This window comes from Lytechinus pictus, chromosome 1 (genome assembly GCF_037042905.1).
Source record: "Lytechinus pictus isolate F3 Inbred chromosome 1, Lp3.0, whole genome shotgun sequence".
Taxonomy (NCBI): domain Eukaryota; kingdom Metazoa; phylum Echinodermata; class Echinoidea; order Temnopleuroida; family Toxopneustidae; genus Lytechinus; species Lytechinus pictus.
In genome coordinates, this window is record NC_087245.1 from 31,017,249 (window position 1) to 31,038,844 (window position 21,596).

A 21,596-nucleotide genomic window follows, 5' to 3' on the forward strand; every position below is an offset into this window, starting at 1 on the left:
CACCTTCATCACCACCACCATCACCACACCTACCACACCTTCATCACCACCATCACCACACCTAACACACCTTCATCACCACACCTAACACACCTTCATCACCAGCAACACCACATCTAACACACCTTCATCACCACCATCACCACACTCAACCCAACTTCATCACCACACTAACCACACCTTCATCACCACCGTCACCACACCTAACACACCTTCATCACCACCACTATCACCATACCTACCACACCTTCATCATAGTCACCCTTCATCACCACACCTAACACATCATCACCACCATTCATACCGAATACACCTTCATCACCAACATTATCACTATATCTACCACACCTTCATCACCACCATTATCACCACACCTTCATCACCACCACTATCACTACACCTACCCATCTTCATCATTACCACCATCACCATACCTTCATCATCATCACACCTTCATCATCATCACCACACCTACCCATCTTCATCATGAGCACCATCACACCTACCACACTTCCATCACCACACCTTCATCACTGCCCCAGCACCACTATCACCACACTTGACCATCTTCATTCTTACCACCATCAATACACTTAACACACCCTTACTACTACTACTACCATCATACCTACCACATCATATCAACACCATCTCACCTCCACATTCGTCATCATCACCATCAATTCTCCTACGGGAACTTTATCACTGTCATCACCACACCTACCGCACCTTTATCATCACCACCACCACAATCCTACCTACAACACCTGCATCATCAACACCATCAACGCATATACCACCTATCCATCTCTACCATCACCACACCCAACATACCTGTATCACCACCGCTACCTTGATCAGGCCTACACCTTCATCCTCCCCATCCCATCTTCTCCACCACTACCATCATCACACAGAAAACACTGTCATCACCACCACCACAATACCTACCACACCTTCATCATTACCATTCCATCATGCTTAGCATAACTTCATCATCCCCATCACACATTCACCTTCAACATCACCACCAACTCCAAAACTACACCTCCATACCACCATCCCCACACTTCCATCTCATCTACAATCACATCTTTATCACCACCATCAGACATACACCTTCATCATCCCCATCACCACACCTTTATCACCACCGCCACCATACCTATCACACCTCAATCATCACCACAATCGCCACACCTACCACATGGATGCCTGACATGTATTGTGGTGATGATGGTGTGGTACACCACTACAATTTTATCATTACCTTCATCTACACCACCATCAGACACCTTCAAAACACCTTCACCATCCCCATTACAGCTTCACCTTCACCAATTCCACACCTACTGCACCTTCATCCGTCAACACCTCACCTACAGCACATTTACCGCTACCTCGATCTCCACGCCTATGACACCTTTATTACTGTAATCGCACCTAGATTACCTTTATCACGATGACCAACACATCTACATACCACACATCCATCTTCACAATCGCACCATAATCACCACCACCACGACCATCAGGGGAGCGTTTCATGAAAGGACTTGTCGGACATTTTATCCGACAAGTACTGTTTTATCCGACAGCTACTATGGTAACAGTGACTCTCAGCCAATCATTATCAAGGAAAGATGTCAGATCTGACAACTTGTCGGACGAAAATGTTGATGAAACGCCCCCCAGACCTACTATACCTTCATCACCATCTCCGCACCAAAGAAAAATTTATCATCATAACTTTCAACCCGGTTACAACACCTTCATCATCCCCTTCAATCACATCTTCAGGATCACTTTTATCACCACACCTAACACACTGTCATCACCACCATCACAACACCTACCACTCCTCATCATCAGAACATCAACCACCATACCTACGGGTTTCAAAATGATCACTGCACCACCATGTTAACCACTTTCATCTCTATCACCATTGCACCATCACATGTAACCACCATAACCACAACCAGAATTGTCCATCCTTCTTCATCGTCAACACCATCATAATCACTCTCACCGAAAATTTGATGAACTGGTGCCCTTTGGTATGGCATTTATCCTGATCATTAGGTCCTACAAAGAGGACCTGAAGCTGTAGGTCCTCTGGTAGCATTTTAAGTGATCAGGTAAAAAATCACCACCATCACCATTACAACACATACTATCAGCATCTTCACCGCCATTAGATCACCCCTCCATCACGATTACCACACATACCACCATCCCAAAATACATCAACAATCTGTCAGACAACTTCAACACATGAAATAACCGAAGAAAACAAGTAAGATCAATTCTCTGTTGTATTCTGCGTACAGATTTATTTAGATGGCTGCCCCTCTAAGTTTAACATGGCACTGCAATTAGTATTTTTAATTGTTACTCTTTTTTTTTTCTTTGAAATATCAGTGGGAACATGGCAAAATTAAGGCAAGCAAGACGCACAAAATAAAGAGAGAAATGTTTAAATAACAAACAGAAAATGTATGAAAATTAATCATCATCATCATCATCACAATTGCACTCATATTTTTTTTTCATAGATCACAGTACTTTGTCGAGTTGCAAATTTTGCATACTCATAATAAATATAATATTCTATACATTATAAAAGGGCGTTACAGATTCTCCAAAGTGATGAAGTGGTGCTGAGGATACTTACAAAAGTAAATTTCAAGGCATTTTTCCACTCTGTGAGAATGATAGGTTTACTTCCTAAAGGCAATATGCTATCATCTCACATACACTTGGCATCTGAGCAGTGACATCTCCAACATGAAAAGCAATTTGCATCGTTTTCATCACAAATTAAGGTGTGTTAAAAAAATGATAATTTGTGAATTTTAGGCACAAAATTGGATTCCATGTCGCACTGACAATCTTCACGCCACTATACTGTATAATCTACACAATCCACTTGTCCCTCCAACTTTTCAGTGGATTGACTCTCTATCATCGTCTCAAAACGACGTATATGTATAAAAATCAAGTTATTCTCCTTTTAAACTCACATTCCTCGTAATGCATGCAATGATTCCTATTTACAGCTTGCCTCTTATAAATCTTTGAATACAAAAGAAATCACAGATATGAAAAGAAAAGACTGTGAGGAAGACTAGAGGGCAGTTCAGCTAAACTAAATGACCTCTGACCTGTGTGAGTGTGAAATACGTTTGCCATGTCCCAGGGGCAGTTTTGTCTTCAAAATCGAGATGACCAGTTTTTCGAAATCATAGTTTGAATAAATACACAGTAATACCAAATATATTCCACACTTATAAAAGTCATCACAGAATTAAGCTTTATATGCATAGATATAAATAATACTCTTTTATCAAAGACAAATTAATTGCTATAAGCTTCTAATGCTCTTTTGCAATATCTAGACAGAAAATATCTATAACATTATTATAAGAATAAAGATTCAAGAACTGAATTAATCAATAAATCAATTCATTCAAGAGAAAAGGTAAACTAATACAAGACAGACAGAACACAGAACAAACTGGTCATCTCTGCCTATTCAGCTATACAGCTATATCTAAATTCTCGTGAAGTGTGCGGATTCCAAGTCATGTTTTCTCTACGTTTTATCTTCATTTCTTCTCTGGAGTTGTCACGGGCGTCCATCATATCTTTTTTTTTTTGCTTGTTTCCATTCCAAAAACATTCAAATTCTTGGTTCTTTAAGAGTTTTTCTTGGTTTTGTTTCTTGATTTGTTTAACCTTTGTTCAAGATTTATTCCTGGACCGAGTCAATCAGGGCTTGGACGTCGATTTCTTCAACAGCACCCTCTTCAGGTGTGGTGATGTTCAGGATGAAGGTCGTGGAGCACTCGCCACTGTCGTTGGCAGCGCGGGCGGTGTAGTTTCCGGAGTCCGTGGAGAGAGCCAAGGGGATGCTTAGGAAGTAGCTTGTGTCTTCAGACCAGACCTTGAAGCGGCCGCCATCCTCGATCTCATTGCCATTGAAGATCCAAGAAACTGAGGGGGGGGGAAGGATACAAGAACAAGGGTTGAGTAAGTACCCATTACAAGCTAGAGAGAAAACCACAGAATACACATAATGGACAGATGCAAATGCAACATGAAAAAGTGGGGGAACATGTATGAGGTTAACATTGAAGACAGCATAAATTGTGATTGAGGCATTCCAAGAAACATGTCACACCTCTCCTAATGCCCTAACATTAATAAGCAATGTTGCCAAAAAGACCTAATAGCTGCAAATAAAAAGGCTCTGCAAAATGCCAAGTTCTAGCCAAATATCTAACTTTTTTTTTAATTTGAAGATGATGTACACTCAAAAAGGAGTTTCAATCTGAATAACATAGTGTTGGAATTGCACAAGTTTTTTTTTTCATATTTGCACTTATTGACTCCCATAAGCTTGAGTCAGACCATGATCACTAAGCCCCTGTATACAAAATAATACATGATAAAGGCTCTCTTAATGGAATTTATTCATTCATCTCCTAATGGCTGTTTACTAGGCCTCATATTGTTTACCTTGCCAGCCAATCACAGTTCATTATTCAGAATCCACTGTTTCATTCATTTCTATTATTTATTGTAACATTCTATTTATGCATGTGATTTTACTCCAATGATTGCATGTCGAAAAGCTTCAGTATGTCCATGTCTGATGCTACTTAGAAAGTCAAAAGGGGCCTAAGCTTTCGATCCTAGCAGAATCTTCGTCGGATAATGGAATTTATAAATGTTCATATAGTCTTTAGAAAAAGGTCTTTATGGAATGACCAAGTATAATAAAGAAAATGTCCATCCTCCCGACAACGGTCTCTGGTCAATCTACATAATATTTCATGTCCCTACCTCAACCATTGGAAACCAACTTACCAACATCAGCAGGGCTTTCAAGCTGGAGACAGAAGTTTGCAGCCTGACCTTCTTCAACGGTCTGAGATTCTGGTCTCTGGAGCACGACGGGACCTTGGTAGCCTGGGACTGAAAAGTTTAAGACAAACAGATGATAAAATGAATATACAACTAACAACTAAGTGTAAATAAAATAAAAAATACAAGGTATCTAATGTTATACCAAGAAGGTTCTATGACAATTGCTCCAATGGAAAATCTGCATGTTAAGCCAAACATGAAATCTAACCTCCAAAAATAAATCAACTCTGATCCTTATCTTTACATTATGTTGAATGCAAAACTCTATTGCTATCCTTACTATAACCCCATGCCCTCTGAGATATTGAGACCGGAGCAATTGTCGCAGGAGCAAAAGTCGTGTCACCTCCAAGAATAAGCATACATGTATCTCTGCCTAAGTCAAATCTTCTGAGACAACAGAAATCTACTTGATACCGTATTTGAATAATCTGGTCTAAAAATTGCTTCGACTTAGGTGATTATTTTAATATGGAAGGTCGACTTGGGCAGAGTTACTATACCTGTATTCCCACAGTTCACTATTCACTGCAAATCTACATCCTTAGATATGGAGCATTGTGGCCCAGTGGATCAGTCACTGGACTCTAAAACAGAGGGTCGTGGGTTCGAATCCCAGCCATGGCGCATTTTCCTTCAGCAAGAAATTTATCCACATTGTGCTGCACTCGACCCAGGTGAGGTAAATGGGTACTTGGAAGGAATTTACTCCTTGAAATGCCACCACACTGTAAAAGGCTGCTGGCTAAAGCCAGGGTAATGATATCCGATCAAGCGCATAGGGACACATTTGGCAGTGATATGCACTATATAAGCGTGTTGGTATTATTATTATCATTATTGTTAGATCATCTTTCTAAACTTATGCTTGATTTCTGAACCTCAAAGCATGAACTTGCAACATCATGAAATGTGACTATTACTCCTGCTTGATATGTATTGGTATAATTGTCAAACTGAGCTGAACAACACACCTGATGAGCCATCAGCGGCGTCCGCGGTAGTCGAGTACTGTGCAGCGTCGCCGGTCACCCTAACCTGTGCATCAGGGTCAGTCATGTCAAGCTCCATCTCGGCTTGCATCTCACCTTGGGCTACAGAGATCTCTCCTGTTGTTTGAGCAGGTTCTGTATTAACCGCAGAAGACAAAGATTGATGTTATGCTTCAGCAGTGGCACGGGGGATCTCTGGTAGCTAACAATGAACTTTCGACTTTTTTTTGAGACGCTAATTAGGCATCACACAGATTAGAAATATGACACTCCCCCCTTCCCCCGGTAAATCACAGAAGATTAAATTCATTGTTGGGTGAATCCAAAATCATAATACAGTGCACACTAATTCACCACACTTAAACACTTTCTGATCACGTTGTGATAGTGTCCTGACTTTTTCTCCATATTACCTCTCATGAACAGCCGCACCTTTCATGAAGACCTACAACTATTGGAACTTTGTCATTATAGTACCAACCATGGAAACCTTGATCATGATTTGCTACGGAGCCCTATCACCCCTGTTGGGTATTTTATAAAGCTGTTCGTGAATTATATGAAACTTTACGAAAGACTGGTGAACTAAATCAACGCCAATGGAAATCTAGCGTGTATTACTTAACACAAGAAAGGATACCAGTCATTCATAAAGTCGCTCGTAACATACTAACTGCTTTATGAAACACACACCTGTTCTTATATTCATCTTGAATTTGAAGGAAATGGAGAGAGATTCTGCTTAAAACCTACCGTCTCCTTCTTGTACTGTTTCTCTGTGGGCTGACATGCTGCTGTAGCCTGCCTCTACCTCTCCCGTTGCTTGGCCATCGACAACATCTGACCTCTCTGTCCTGCGAGACTCTGACCTCTGCTCTGAGACCTCCTCTCTTGATTCACCTCCTGGCAAGACGAGGTCAAAGGTCAATCAATAAATACCTATCATTTACCATTATCTAACTACAACATTGCCTGGGATAAAAGCTTTGCAAGTTAAACCACATCAAAACAGTCAGACCTAAGTCCCTATCAGAAGGGATTCATTTCTGATCATTTTGTATTATTAACTGAATTAAAACATCACTTGAGAAGTCGACAGCAGAAGGCGATCCAAGTTATATCAATTTGCCAATGTTTTCAGTGGGACATGTGTAAGCATAGATACAAAGTTGTATCAAAGATATTTTACATAAATGTTTGTTTGTTACAATTACTTCTTCTTTCCTTTCTAGATTTGGTGATATTGTATTGGTCTAATTAAGACATCAATACGATTAACATTGATACTTCAAAAAAATTATTTTCAGTGTGTCCGGGGGTGTTTCACTAACTGGTCTTTTAACTGAAATAGTCAGCACTGACAATTTTAATGAAACCCTTGGTTTTGATTGTCCGAGAAGCGCTGATCACTGTCTGTTACTATGGTAACTGTCAGGGAATGATGACTTTTCAGTGGTGACAAATTTCATGAAACAGATCCCTAAACCGTTGACTCATATGTCTGTGCATTCTGAAGTTTGACCAAGTGCTCCAGAGTTCAATAACCAACTAGCTGACAATTGTATTGAAACATAGTTGTTCATAATAAATAAATCTCTGTGTCTTTTTCTTTTAAATCAAATCACCAATATTCATGAAAAGCAAACTATTTGTGAAAAAAGCATTCATATCTAATGCTGATAGCCAATCAGGCAAAAAAAAATATTTTGTTTTATGCTCAGGGGTTACTTTTGAAACCTACTGCCTAAATCTGCAACATTTGATAAGCTTTAAAATTGCAGTGAATGTGAATTTTCCAGGGCCCTTTTGAATGCTGTGTTGTTAGTAATCATAAGGAGTGTATTCAGGTGTCACAGAAAGAGTGCAGGCTTGGGAACAAATGAACGACACTTAACATGGGTTTAAATTTAAACTAAGACAGAGAGAAGGGTAATACAAAGATTGAAAGAAAATGTACATCTGTGAAGAAATTGAAAAGAGAAAAAACTCAAGATACACATATAATATGCTACCTAGACACTGAAAAGATAGTGATTACCCAGAAAAGAATATCCATTAACAGAACACTTCATCATCATCATCATCAGTGTACGGAAGAAGAAGGCAAGCCTGTCGAGACTTCCGGTCGTTCCTTCTTATAGTACTTGTTCCAACTTGACTTTTTTTTTTTTTTTTTTAATTAGTCTTCACTTACTCTCACACAATAAATAATACAAATGGGAAAGATAAGTCAAGTTTCACAATCAAAAATCAAAATAGCAGGGCCCGCTGGAAGAACAGTTTTCAGAACTGAAGTGGCTTCCCTGGGTAAATATACCTATATTATTATTATAAAATCTTTTTTATCACGATCACAATATTTTCAAAATCTTAGATTGAAGTCTAATCAGCCTAAGAGATTCAAAAAAATATTCGACAGGTGGGTCTATATAATAGCACTTTGGTCCGATAATCAGATACATGCATCATGCAAGTTTTCACTTATAGACAATAGGCTACAGTCAGTAAATGGACGAGAAATCTTAGATTCTGAATACAGCGAAACCAGGTTATAAAGATCGCCCACATGAGACAAAAAAAGTGCTCTTTATGAGCGGTTTTTTTTTTTCATACACGTGTTGCTTTATTGCATGTTTTAATCAGGAATTCTAACCAAAGGAAACTATATTTGTAGTCTTTATTGACAGGTGACCCTTCTACACAGGTGGTAACTAAATCAGGTATGGCTGTGTCTTCATTCTCTATCTATCGAAATACAATGAGGAATTGTAAAATTCCATTTTTTGAATGTGTATTTTAGTTGTAAAAACTTTTTGAAATTTTAAATTCAAGATAGCTGACTTTGAAACATTGTGAATAGTTACCAAAACATAAACTATTTCATGCAAGTTTTAATATTTCCCTTAAAAACACCCTCAGTTTTCAGGAGGCTCCTGCAACTCAATTTTCAAATATTATAAATCCTGTTATCACTGGAAACCCCTTGTACAACTTTAAAAGGCCCTTTTCTGGCTTACAAGAAGGAATTTTATGTTAAAACTAGAGCACTGTCATATTTTGAAGAAAAAAAAAATTCCCCCTTATTTTGAGAGTCCATTCAACTTTGCTGAAATATCTACTTTTACATGTTTCCAAAGCTGTGTACATATATGTATGTAAGCAATTCCAAAAGTTTGCAAAAAGCAACGTTTATGAATAAGAAATATATATTTTTCAAATATGTGAATAAATCTGTACACCAAGATATTGGCTTATTGACCAAATCAAATAGTACACCATTAAGCTGCCGGTAAAAGTACACTCCAATCAAATGCAATACATAAGTTCACTTGCATACATCGCACACACATTATCACTTCAGAAAAAAAATTAACAAGTGCTATACTGTACATGGGAAACCAGTCAGACAACACACGGATACCTAGGCGCAAGTGCAATAACAACAATTCAAATTAATTATTCATATTAAATAGAAGTGGACAATACATTAAGAAAACTATATCACTGGTAAAGACGGTTCCACAACCCTCAATCTCCCCTTCACAGATTTTGTTTTCAAAAGAAAACACACAAAATTTAATAAAAACTCCCCCCCCCCCCTTCATTCCCAAGAAAGCCAGACTTGGACATAGAAAGCTTGAAAATTACATTAATTTTATCATCAATAAAAAAATGTGATTCTTTTTGTTCAGTAAAGCTCTTGATTATACATGTAATTGACACAAGTGACCCAATTAACCTAGAAATTTAGCTGACAAATTAAGCTGACAGTTAATAGTCAACTAGTCCAAACATATACTTGGCACACTCTCAATCAATTCGGTTCCTCAATCACTCAATATATAAGAGGGGTATTAACAATCTTTCCATGTCAAAAGCAATATAACTAAAATTAAAATCTTGCCAATTATCCCAATGATCTTAAGGTCAAAAGTGCTAGACAATCTTGCATTTAGTCACTTAACAACTTTTATTAAGTTGATCAAGTTCAAAGGTATTTTTGCTCTTTTCTTACACCTGATGTTTTATCATTTTTAATCAATTTGAATCATAATTCAGTTTTAGTTATTGCTTCAGCATGGAAAAATTTTTACACACAAGGTCTTGAAACCTGAACTAGTCTACACAAAGGTCGAGGCTCTAATACACTTCAAAGCATAATAGAACCCAGCCTTTCTACGTCTACATCTACATTAAAACATCACACGATATAGAGTGAATGGTGCTACACGCAGAGATAGAAGAACCCTTCAAAAAAAGGAACTCCATCGTGGTTTGGTTCCCAACCTGTCTTCTTGCCCTTCCTCGACTTGAGTCCACGGAATCCCTTCTGGATCATGAGGGCAGCCTTCTCTGTCTCCGGGGCGTCGAGGTCGATGTCAATCTCCTCCTCCTCTTCTTGCTTCTGCTGCTGCTGTTTCCGCGATGACGACGAGCTACTGACCGTTTCTGTTTTGTTTCATTTGCAACATGTTTTTAATTTCAGATATCACCAACATGCACATGTTATGGTGGATAAGTTCAACAAGAAGTTAATCAAGGAACTATGCAAAATCACATGGTACGATGCTCATGATTTAGATGAAAACCTTAATACTCCACTATTATCTAAAGAGATGCAATCATTCTTACAATCAATTTTAGCTTTCTAGTACATAGTTTCATTGAAACATACAATTAACAACGGTCATAAGATTGATTGTATCTTTCTGGTAAGAGGTCAGGAGCCCTTTGCAGAAAGAATTGCATTTAAACTCAAGTTTAAAAATCAAGCGCGACTCCCAAAAGAGCACTGAAAAATCAAGTTGCATTTGATTTTAAGAGTCCTGTTTGATAGCAACTCTGTCTGCAAACGGTCTGAATCTTATTATTAAGAGGCATACCACTTAAGAAAAATGAATAAAAGTATTTTTAAAAAGTAATGTAAAAAAAGGGACATGGTAGATTTGAAAGGAGAATAACAGTACATTTCCAAAAAATAATGTCCAAGAATATCTGATGGGGCATGCTTGCTTTATTATCAACCATCTCAAATCAATTGTAAATGCTGGGTGTGGGTGTTTAAAAATGCTGTTCGTAAGCTAAGCATGACTTTACGCACGGCTGGTAACCCTTTCTTCGCTAAATGATATATCCTTAAGGAGCTGAGTTACATGTAGCACTTAAGCGCCTGTCCCAGTTGCGCGTAAAGTGAAGCGTAAGTTTAGGAACAGCTTTATGAAACATCTAACTGAAGAGTTCCATTGATTGTATGAACAGATCGCCAGAGAGAACATGATGACAAATTACAGAGTTTTAATCTCACCTTCATCGTATGACGAAGCCTCTCTCCTGGACCTCCTGGTCGACGATGACGAAGACTCCTCCGTCGTTCTGCTGCTCTTGTACTCCCTGTAGCTGGACTCCTCGGTGTCGTCGGATACCTCCTTCCTTCTCCTCATGGACCTCGTCTCCTGGTGCTCCTGCTTCCTGTTGGGGTCACGGACTGCGGGTCAACGACACGGGACATTGATGTTAGACATCGTAATGAGGAGGAGGATGGTGATAAGAAAAGAAGGGGGATAATAAAGACGGCGAATAAAATAAATAAATGAAGGCAAAAAGGCATTAAAATATTACATTCAATAATCCATATGTATAAATATTACATAAATGATGAAATATATTACATTGCTTATTCAAAAATATACATCAATATTACATTATGCATTAAAAATAGGGAAGCTCTAGGTTAGGATTTACATGTAAATATAATAAAGACTAGATCTATTCTTTTTTAATCCAACTTTTTAATCCAACAAACATTAAATAAAAAGAGCATGAAAAAAAGAGTATTCAATCTAACATTATTAACGTTTTAATATAAAGGTGGGCTCATGCTAATTATGTAAACAAGAGGGCGGAATAAAATTAATAGAAAATTGAGAAAAATGAATGAAAATATGAAAGGATTAGTTTTCTCACCTGAAAAGCAGAATGCAAGCTAAATGCTGGGTGGTAATGTGTGTGAATACATAGCATGAATGAACTATGCAACAGGCTCTATGTAAAGGCGTGTATAAAAATGCAATAAGGTTGTGGACGAAAATGCACTATTTCTCCTCTCATGCAGACAAGAGGGAAAAAAGGAGCAATTATCCAGATTGAAATGTGAATGATTCAAATAACTTGGTATATCTGAAGACAAAATGGAGATATGTGAACAGAACAAGGTGACTGAGAAATTGGGATTTTGAACGGAAAATGGAATAGAGTTTCGATAGAAATAGGAGGAAAAAGGAAAGAAAAATATACCTGTATGAAGGTTGACACAGACAAAAAAAAAAGATTTAATAAAAATTGGTTGAATGTAAGGAAGTGTGAAAGAGGCAAAATGGAAAGAAAAAAAAAAGTAATTCATAGAAGATGTCATTTTGTAAACAAGAATAGATAATGCAAAAGTGGAGAAAATATTTTTTTTAATAAAAAGTATTCAATACGGCGAGATAGGAATGGGTGAAGAGAGGGGGAAGAGGGAAGGGAGAATGAGAGAGAATATAAAGAAGAAGTAGAAGAAGAAAATGAGAGAGCATTTCAAGAGAAGTGGAGCTTTGGGCTAAAAATGCAGTAAATGTGCAACAAGTCTAAATTAAGTGAACAGTGCAGTCAGCTATAAATAAACATCAACAAACTGACATGCTATATACATACATGTATCGTGAAAAATAGAAACATTTGAATATTGGGAAAGTAAAAATTCAAGGCAATCAATAAAGCATAATGGAAGAGACGAAAATATATGATTCATGCACTCTTGGCATATGTTATATGAATTTATTGCAATTTCATCAAGCTTTTAAAGGTTTTATCTCACTTAATGATATTATTAGAAAAACATACTGTACTAGCTGAAAGGTGTATTGCTTTTCTTTCATCAAAGCATATAAAGCAGACACATTTTTGAATTTCTAGCACCAAATTAACATAGAAATGTAGAAATAAATAGATACGACGTTAATATGAATTAGGATTTCATAAGTCATTCAATATTCATTCAATAAATAATTATTGAGCTAAGAAAATTCTTGAAATCAGTTAAACTATGTTTCCCTTCAAGAAAACAATTCTTATCATAATGACAAGAATAGAAAACAAATAGACAGGAAATTAGTTGTCTTTCGAGAATCAGACAAATAAAAGACAAGTCTTATTCACACCAAATTATCAAAAGCCATTAAATAATTTTATGTACATGTATACATATCTTAACATCCTAGAAAATACATATGATTGTACATGGTTTTAATAAACAAATTTTTTGCACATGCTTAGATGATATTGACAGAGTAAATAGAAAATGACTCTGAAATGCAATATTAATGAGGGGCCCGTTGCAGAAGAGTTGCGATCAAACGCAACTCAAAAAATCTTGCGCAACTTGATTTTAAGCCAATGGAGCACCCGTATTCGGGACTTGCACTTGATATTTTGACTTGTGTTTAAAACTCTTTCTTCAACAGGCCCCTGATGATAAAAAAAAAATCAATTTTGAAGCAAAATACTATCTAGTCAATATTGGGGAATATTCACCATTGAGTCCCTAGCATAGCTTACGTTTTTACTCTTTTAAAAATTAAAAGGTTAATTCGTATAATTGCATATAGGAAGACATTTGACTTGCAGCATAAGAACATAAATATAAATGTTTCAGGTCTGTGCCAATGTTTATGCAGACTTACATCTCGAGCGATACTTGATTCAGTAATAATGTGGAGTTTAATAGGTTTGGCTTATCTTCTGAGAGACATTTCAATTACTTCGAAGCATTTGATCTCTGCATTATATCTTAAATAGCACATCCATCTAAAGTTACTTCAATGGTTAAGGAAAGCAGCCACTACATTTGTCAAACAAATTCAGGGTTGTGTTTCACAAATACATTTCATAAAAATATTTCACATATATTCAGAAGTGTGACTTTAAAGTTGTGTTTAGTTCCGACGCGCACATATTTGATTTGCGATATTACTGATTAATACACAGTAAACCACGTCTTCTGAGCAGTATTTGGCAAATGCTGTAATGCATTTTATACAGCATGCAAACATGAATTTAAAGGCGATGTTTAGTCACTCTTAAATCTTTGTGAAACGCTCCCCCAGGCCAAGTTGATTTCAATAGATCCTATTGGATCAATGTGTATGTTCACTATGAAATAGTACTCTTTTGCACCGACGATCCTCCCAGTGCTACTACAAAGACACCCATTCTGAAGAAATATTAAAATTCATTGTACTTTGCTCATTCAAATTTCTAAATAGAGTAATTTGTAATTATAAAATGATACAAATTGAGTGAACATATGACTTATAATTTCGAGAACAAAGGAAAATCGCACATTTGATGAAAATGTCAGTGTTTCAATAAATTTTCATAAGTTTTGCAAAAGATAAGAGCTACATGTATGCTCTGATACCTGACAAGATTTATTAAATAAGTTATTCTTTTGAAAATTGCCCCTCTAACATGACTCCACAATCTATCATGTTGGAAAAGAGTTAGAACAAGAAACTTGGCTGAAATGGAGTAGCTTTTACAAGGGGTCCTGTAACATAAGCCTTCATGATTGATCACTAGGCTTATTTATATTGTATTGATTGTATTGATTTTTACATGTATATATGATCAATCACAGAAATGAGCCCTGCAATCAATTGCTAAGCTTTGTGTAACAGGGCCCAGCTTGATACAACTACCACAAGCCCTAAATGTTTTGTAAAGATGCATAAACAAAAATAATTGTAAAAAAAAAGATCCATAGAGGGTTTTTTTCACTCATAAACCTGAAAAAAAACCTGTACAATATAGACCAAGTGATATGAGGCAACAAATTGTTTTTTATTTATTTGTACAATATGATGTCATGTGAGTTTTTCAATAGAAATTTGGAAAAAAAATCCTTTTAATTACCATCCCATTTATGCTGACTACCATCTCATTCATGTTAATCAGCACATTATGTGATGGTTTCTTGACTATTTCCAAACAATCAAAATGTTACAAAGATTTGCAGTAGAGGTTTATTGCAGTGTTTGAGCAAGCCATTATACTACAGATCTCAGAAAGTGAGAGCAAACTAGAATGACATGCTATGCAATGGCATGCATCGGAGTCTACATGCGAGGGCAGAGGCGGAGCTGCTGCTTCCAGCGATCATCTACGTAGTGCCGAACCTGCAACACCTCGTGGTCTAGCTCATGATACTGAGAAACGAGAGGGTATTTTTTACCTTGGACCTTGACGATGCACTCCGTCTCGCCGGTACCGTGCGAGTTCTCGCAGACGGCCGAGTAGCGACCGGAGTGGGAAAGGAGGGCACGGTCGCAGTCGAGGGTCCAGAGACGGTAGCCGTATTCTTGCTTGAAGTCGCCGCTTCCCTTGACGATGAGCTCACCATTGTAGTACCATGTGACCTAGGTAAGGGGGAGATAAATAAGGTAGAGTTTATACACAAGCGAGAAATGGCACATGGGGCTGAGGGCAAGTTAAGCCCCCAAAAGGTTTTAAAACTAGCCATAGTTACAGAATGGTGCCCATAAGTTACATAATGGAAATTCCTTGAAGTAGGTACACGTATATAAACCGGCCCTCGCCTGCAGGCACAAACTCTGATTGAAACTTTGATAAAAATGAGGGTCTTTGCACAAGACTAGCACATACAAAACTTGCTGTTTCAAGCAAGAGGGCCTTCAGTACACAAGTCATTGTAGTTTGTGCATTCAGACCTCTTAACACGGGTGAAGGGTTTGCACAGGAGACTTAACCGACCCCATAAATGTCTGACCTTCCTGACATGAATTGTCTCTGTTTTCTAGTTCTTTTGAGAATTTGAAAATATCTCAAAGATTATCATGACTTGACTAGTTCATGAAGAAATTTAAGAATAGAGAAAGTCGTGTTGGACATACCAAAATTAAGATTTCATTGAAATGCATTTACATGTAACATAAAACCAAATTTAGAAGGAATAGATGCAAACCAATAACCCCTGAAAATATAAAGTTTTTAAAGATATGGATGAGGTTAGCTAAAGGATTGAATAAGATATACACAGAAATTAAAAGGAAGAAGGATACTGCAAAACAATTACCTTTGGTTCGGGATAGCCGGCAGTGATACAGCTTAGCTTGAAGCTAGAGTTCTCCTGGATGATACGTGATCTTAGCTTGAACTCAAACCAAGGACTGCAGTCTGGCTTGATGTCATCCAACTTGAATCTGAAATAATTGGAAATAATTAATAGTCAGTGTGTGCATACTCTGCATAAGCCAACCTTCCATAAGCTGAATATTCGGTTAACTTGAAGCATTATTTCAGACAAGAACAGGGAATAACTGATAACAACCTCTTCTAGGTTGTATTTCACCTACATCTAACAGACTTTAGTTGTCCAAAGAGATTCAACTAAAACAGAGTGAGATTCTCCCATAGTTCGTACTAAAAATATATAAAATCTTCAGTGACATTCTGGAAATCCTGCTCAATCATGGCAAAATTCTTGCTTCATGTTTAATAGTCATCCAAACTTGAATCTGGAAATATTTGTGTAAATTCATGGCAGGGTATTGAAATTTGTATAAGAAAAAAAAAATCAGGAGCCAATCCAAAAAGTTTGTATTCTAATCAAACATGATTTTAAGATTGATCACAACTGTCATGATTGATCTAGGTTGAGCTTAATCCATATCAATTTGATCTCTTTAGGGAACCCAGACTGTGAATGATATTGGAGACATGGGATCAAAATCAATAATATCAAACACGAGATATAAGCAGCATATACATATCCTGAACTTCCAAATGCACACACCCGTCTTAATTCCATGACATTATACTACTATAGGGGGGATTAGGGAAGTGATAAATTCTTTGGTTTTAAATCATGTTCTTGTTGAGTATATTGGGTGTTGCAAGAAACATGTGATCAATTGTAAGTCTACTTTGGGTCCAAAAATCAATCATATGTCTTGCAATGTATTTCAAATTTGCTACTGATTGCTGCCCTGTTTCTCGCAACAAGGCACATAAATTATGAATACGCTATAGTTAAAAATGATCATTTGTTATATTGATCATAGAAACTTGCAATTGATTGCAAATATATTCTTGCAACAGCCTCTTAGTATTAATATTGGGTGTCAGGAGAGCTTTTGTTTCACGTGCAGGTTTTCAATAGGAATATTTATCATCCGAGTGGATTGGAAGGTATGAGGGCCATTTAAATGCTTTTCCTCTTATTTTTTAAAATACAAGCAATTCATTCCAATGAAAATATTCAACATAAATAAAAATAAAAAATAAAGAGATGGTGTAGACTTAAAAGAAAAGGTGATGATGATAGTCAAAAAGATACTTGGTCACTGGCAAGAGGAGGTGCTGTAACAAGCATATTGTGAAATTGGGATCCAGTGAATATGAATATGAGGAGCAGTAACCTGGAAATCTTTTTAAAAACGTGAAAAGATTTCAGGCAGTGAAAAAAAATCCCAATCAGATTTTCAGCTTGCTCAAAGGAAAACCAGAGGGAAACAGAAAACGTGATACATTCTGTGTGATGGAATGTGGTATGAAATGCTTGACACCCATACCCAAATCCAAATAAAATGTGAGCAAAATATATAAATAATTTTCCAATCTCATATAAAACAGAGTGGCAAAAGATGTACAGCAATAGCATGAAATGTTGCAATGTGTAACACAGGATCATTGGTGTATAACTGATTAAAAATTAGGGGATTTTTTTTTCGAAGATGAAGTGATGAATGCCCTTTTTTCACAAAAGAGAAAGCCAGTGCATGATTGAATCAAACAGAGGAAATACAGGAGGCTTACCCTTTCCTAATTACAACACAGAGACAAAGAAACAAGCAGAAAAACAACAGAAAAATTAGGAATTGAAAACAGATTTCAAATTGAAAACGATACAACACCAAACAAATCAAACACAAAGAAATGACAAATAAATACTATTCGTGAAAATTGTCATTGCCTGGCTCAATTCAATTTTGAAATTAATTTTTGAAATCGATATGTTCTTAATCATTCAAACATAAATGTATGTTATATGTGATTTGTTTTTTCTTACAATAACAATAATTTATTTTTCATAAATCTTGTCAGCATCATGTCATATGATAAATTTCAATAAGATGTCAGTGTATCTACCAGAAAGTACTTAACCTGGTGTACTGATATCGTTGCACATAGTTTATTATCAGAAGAGCTAAACAAACAAATTTTACAAAATATTGACTATAAAGAGTATCACAATCTTCCTATAAAAAGAGGCTGAAAAAGTATGAAATGAGAAATTTCTACTATTCTATAAGTACCGGTAAAATGGAAAAAGAAAAAGAAACCACGACCACAGGATATGATTATCTTACAGATAAAGATCAAAATTGAAATGCAGCAGAAAAGAAAATAGACAATTTCAATCCAAATAATGAGTAAAAAACAAAACATAGACAATTTCAGGAAGAAGTAAATAAAATATGCATACAAGAGTTCCCCCTATACCATTTTTATTCCATTAAAAAGAGAGTGCAATATGAATCTATTTTCCATTTAAAAATGTATCAACAGTAACAGGAAAGAAAAAAAAGTGATGTAGAAGGAGAAAGTGCGAGAAAGGCAAGAGAAAGAGATGGGGATATAGATGATGAACAACCAAGGAGAAAAAAAAATTAATTCACCCAACCCAAATGAAATATTAATTCTTTCTACACTCTCAAAGTACACAAAACAATAAACAAAATAACGAAGAAAATGAAAGAAAAGTTACACAAATGACTCATAACAGAAAGAAAATTTTCAATTACAAAAAAAATAAAGTTAGGAAGTGCTAAAAATGAATAAAATGATGTTGTGTACAAATTAAAGAAGACAAACAAGTAACATGTAACTGAAAGGAAAAGTCTGAACAAGAAAAAATATAAACAGAAAAAGATGAAGTGCTTGGAAAATCAAATCAAATGGAATGATTTCATCGAACGAATAGCTTACTCTCTGGTAACGATGAAACAAATGGGAGGAGAGAATGGAATATAGTATATAATGAATATGGACAAGTCATAATCCATGAAACATGAAGATGGACAAACAAAACATTACATAAATGTTTAGGGTTTTCAAATTATTAAAAGACCTTGTTTTCAAAATCAGATGAATGTTGATTGCTTTCACCAATAGAGATTCTTTATTTTTCAGATTCTTTTAATGATTCCCTGTCTTAATTAGCTCATAAGTCCTTACAAAATATACCTGCCCTCCCCAAATTCTGATTACATCCCGATCTTGCAGTTAGATATATTCCCATTTCAGATCTTACTGTCTTGTTTTTACCAACAATGCATCATCCATTATCCATTAATACCCCCAATGCATTATTCACTATCCTCTGAACATAGATGTCTCTAGGCACTTCTGATCTGAAATTTCCATATGGAAATCAAACATTAATTCACTTTCGGACAAATTAATATATAATATCCCATTATTAACATGAAATCTTTTCTGGCATGTAAAACATACATTTAAACAAGGAAAAGATGTGTCGGTTGAAAATGAGACACAACATATTTATGGGTTTATTTTTCCAGTGTTCGCATGAAGTGATATTGCTTTCATCATGAAAGGAAACTACATTACATACACATGTATGATTGGAAGCTGAAGGTGAAAAGGTTCATGAATACAACACTGATTATAACAAAGAGATGACAACTAGAAATGGGAAGATCACCTTTGGCATACACTATCAATAATTTGTCAGTGGGGAAAATGACCACATCTTTTTTAATGCAAAATGTGATGACTTAAAATCTTAAAGGACCTCTCTATATACATGACTACACACGAGTGCATCATCAGATATGTACTATGAGACAAACCTGTATGATTAGAAGGAAAAGGAGGAATTTTGACAAGAAAAAAATGGACAAGGATTGGTTTAAAATCCACCGGTTACTATAAAAATATCAAAAGTGAAAGAAAGAGAAGAGTTCTTACCTTGGTTGTCTTTGGGCAGCCTTTTGCTTCATTGGATCGGCTGTGTAAGAAAACAAAGATGAAATATGAAACTAACATATTCGCAAAGATAAATGTATAGGAATTTGCCTAATATTATCATTTCAAAACATTTCTACATGGTTAATTTTTCATTTAAGTGATATTCTTGTAATTTTCTCTCATTTCATAGTAGGAAGAGCACTGATATCACTACTCGGCGAAACTGGTTTAACATATATTAAGACAATGCTCTACTGCCCTTTGGGTAGGCGGTGATCCCCATTACTACTGTAGGTAACTAAGAGAGGACCTCGGCGTAATCAATCGATCTTCTGATTGCTTACTAGCGAGCATTGAGCAGCAAGGCAAAATTGACATCACTGACCATCTAAAGTACACCTTTTTTTTTTTTTTTTTTTTTTCTCCAAATTTTATTGATTTTCAAGATTTTTTCGTAACATTACAAAAACAACAATCATACATGAATTATATAATTGTATAACTTTAAAAGAACAATAATTGAATACAATGTAGGAATCACTCTAACAATTACCAAAAAACAAACAAACAGACCTGATGTAAAAGCTAAAAAGTGAGTCCCTGGTGGTTTGGATTGTTTCATCAAAATATAATTATGGATAATTAAAATAAATTCTCAATAGGGGACCATTTTCTATAGTGCATGTTTTCTTTGTGCTTTTGTTTAGCAATTACCAATTCTATATGTCTGATTTTGCAAATGAATGCTTCAAAACCTGTAAAACTTACTACTAAATTCCTGCATTTCTGAATATAAATGTATCTCTTCAATAAGATAATTAAGTGATTCAGTAATATTTTATGTGGTCCCTTCCAATCCTTTATGAAGCCAAACATCATTCTTTTCGTACACCTTTTACCTGATTTAAATGAAAGCAGGGAATCCTAAGGATTGTAACAATAGGAAGAGATGAAATGGCACAAAATCGAGAAATGCAGGTGCTTTTGAAAGATCGAAAGAGAGCTCATTGATACCAGCGCTTGTTACTCTTCTCTACACTTTATAGGGATGCTACTGGCTTACGATCCATTGACATGGTATGCCGATGCCAAGAAAGAGAGAACTTATTTTGATGATGCAACACATCATATTCTGATATGCCACTTTAATGATTGGAATGCTTGATATTTTCAGTCTGCTTGAGATCACATATTGTTTGGGGGGGGTTGTAATGTGTATGGGGATGAAGTTATGATGAAAGCAGAAGAAAGTAACTGCGGACAGGGGTGCTGAAATCTCACACCTAATGCACAAGACTTGAAATGCCTACTGATTTTAGTGGACAGTGTATATGGGAATCGTAAATAGAATCAAGCTGATACTCACGTTCAATGTTGACCTTGACGTCGAACGTCGTCCTTCCAAAGGAGTTGGTTGCGGCGACCGTGTATGTACCTGCGTCTGAGAGCTGTGCTCCTGAAATCTGTAGACCGTAGTTGAGGTTGTCAAACTTCTGCTTGAATTTGAGCGATTGCTTCAAGTCATTGCCGTTGACTGACCTGTAAATAAGACAGAAAAATAAACTGGTGAGTGACATCAAATTAAATTTTTTATTTTTCAATTGAAAATCTGTGAGACAC

General features: G+C 36.2%; 1 protein-coding gene across 6 annotated transcripts in view; it reads right to left on the reverse strand.

Annotated features, from left to right (window-relative positions):
- Positions 1-2,309: 2,309 nt before the first annotated feature.
- Positions 2,310-21,596, reverse strand: part of LOC129265683 (twitchin-like) — a 125,239-nt gene continuing 105,952 nt past the window's right edge. For 4 of the 6 annotated variants that reach the window (XM_064100265.1, XM_064100271.1, XM_064100258.1 and 1 more), the window contains 10 exons: positions 21,343-21,515; positions 19,977-20,016; positions 16,057-16,183; positions 15,196-15,379; positions 11,233-11,412; positions 10,215-10,376; positions 6,681-6,830; positions 5,910-6,062; positions 4,876-4,983; positions 2,310-3,999 (listed from right to left, as the gene is read on the reverse strand). In XM_064100265.1, coding sequence (XP_063956335.1) covers positions 3,755-3,999; positions 4,876-4,983; positions 5,910-6,062; positions 6,681-6,830; positions 10,215-10,376; positions 11,233-11,412; positions 15,196-15,379; positions 16,057-16,183; positions 19,977-20,016; positions 21,343-21,515 — 1,522 coding nt within the window. In that variant the 3' untranslated portion in view covers positions 2,310-3,754. The remainder of the gene's footprint in view (positions 4,000-4,875; positions 4,984-5,909; positions 6,063-6,680; positions 6,831-10,214; positions 10,377-11,232; positions 11,413-15,195; positions 15,380-16,056; positions 16,184-19,976; positions 20,017-21,342; positions 21,516-21,596) is intronic. The other 2 variants (XM_064100278.1, XM_064100273.1) reach the window with 1 other exon arrangement.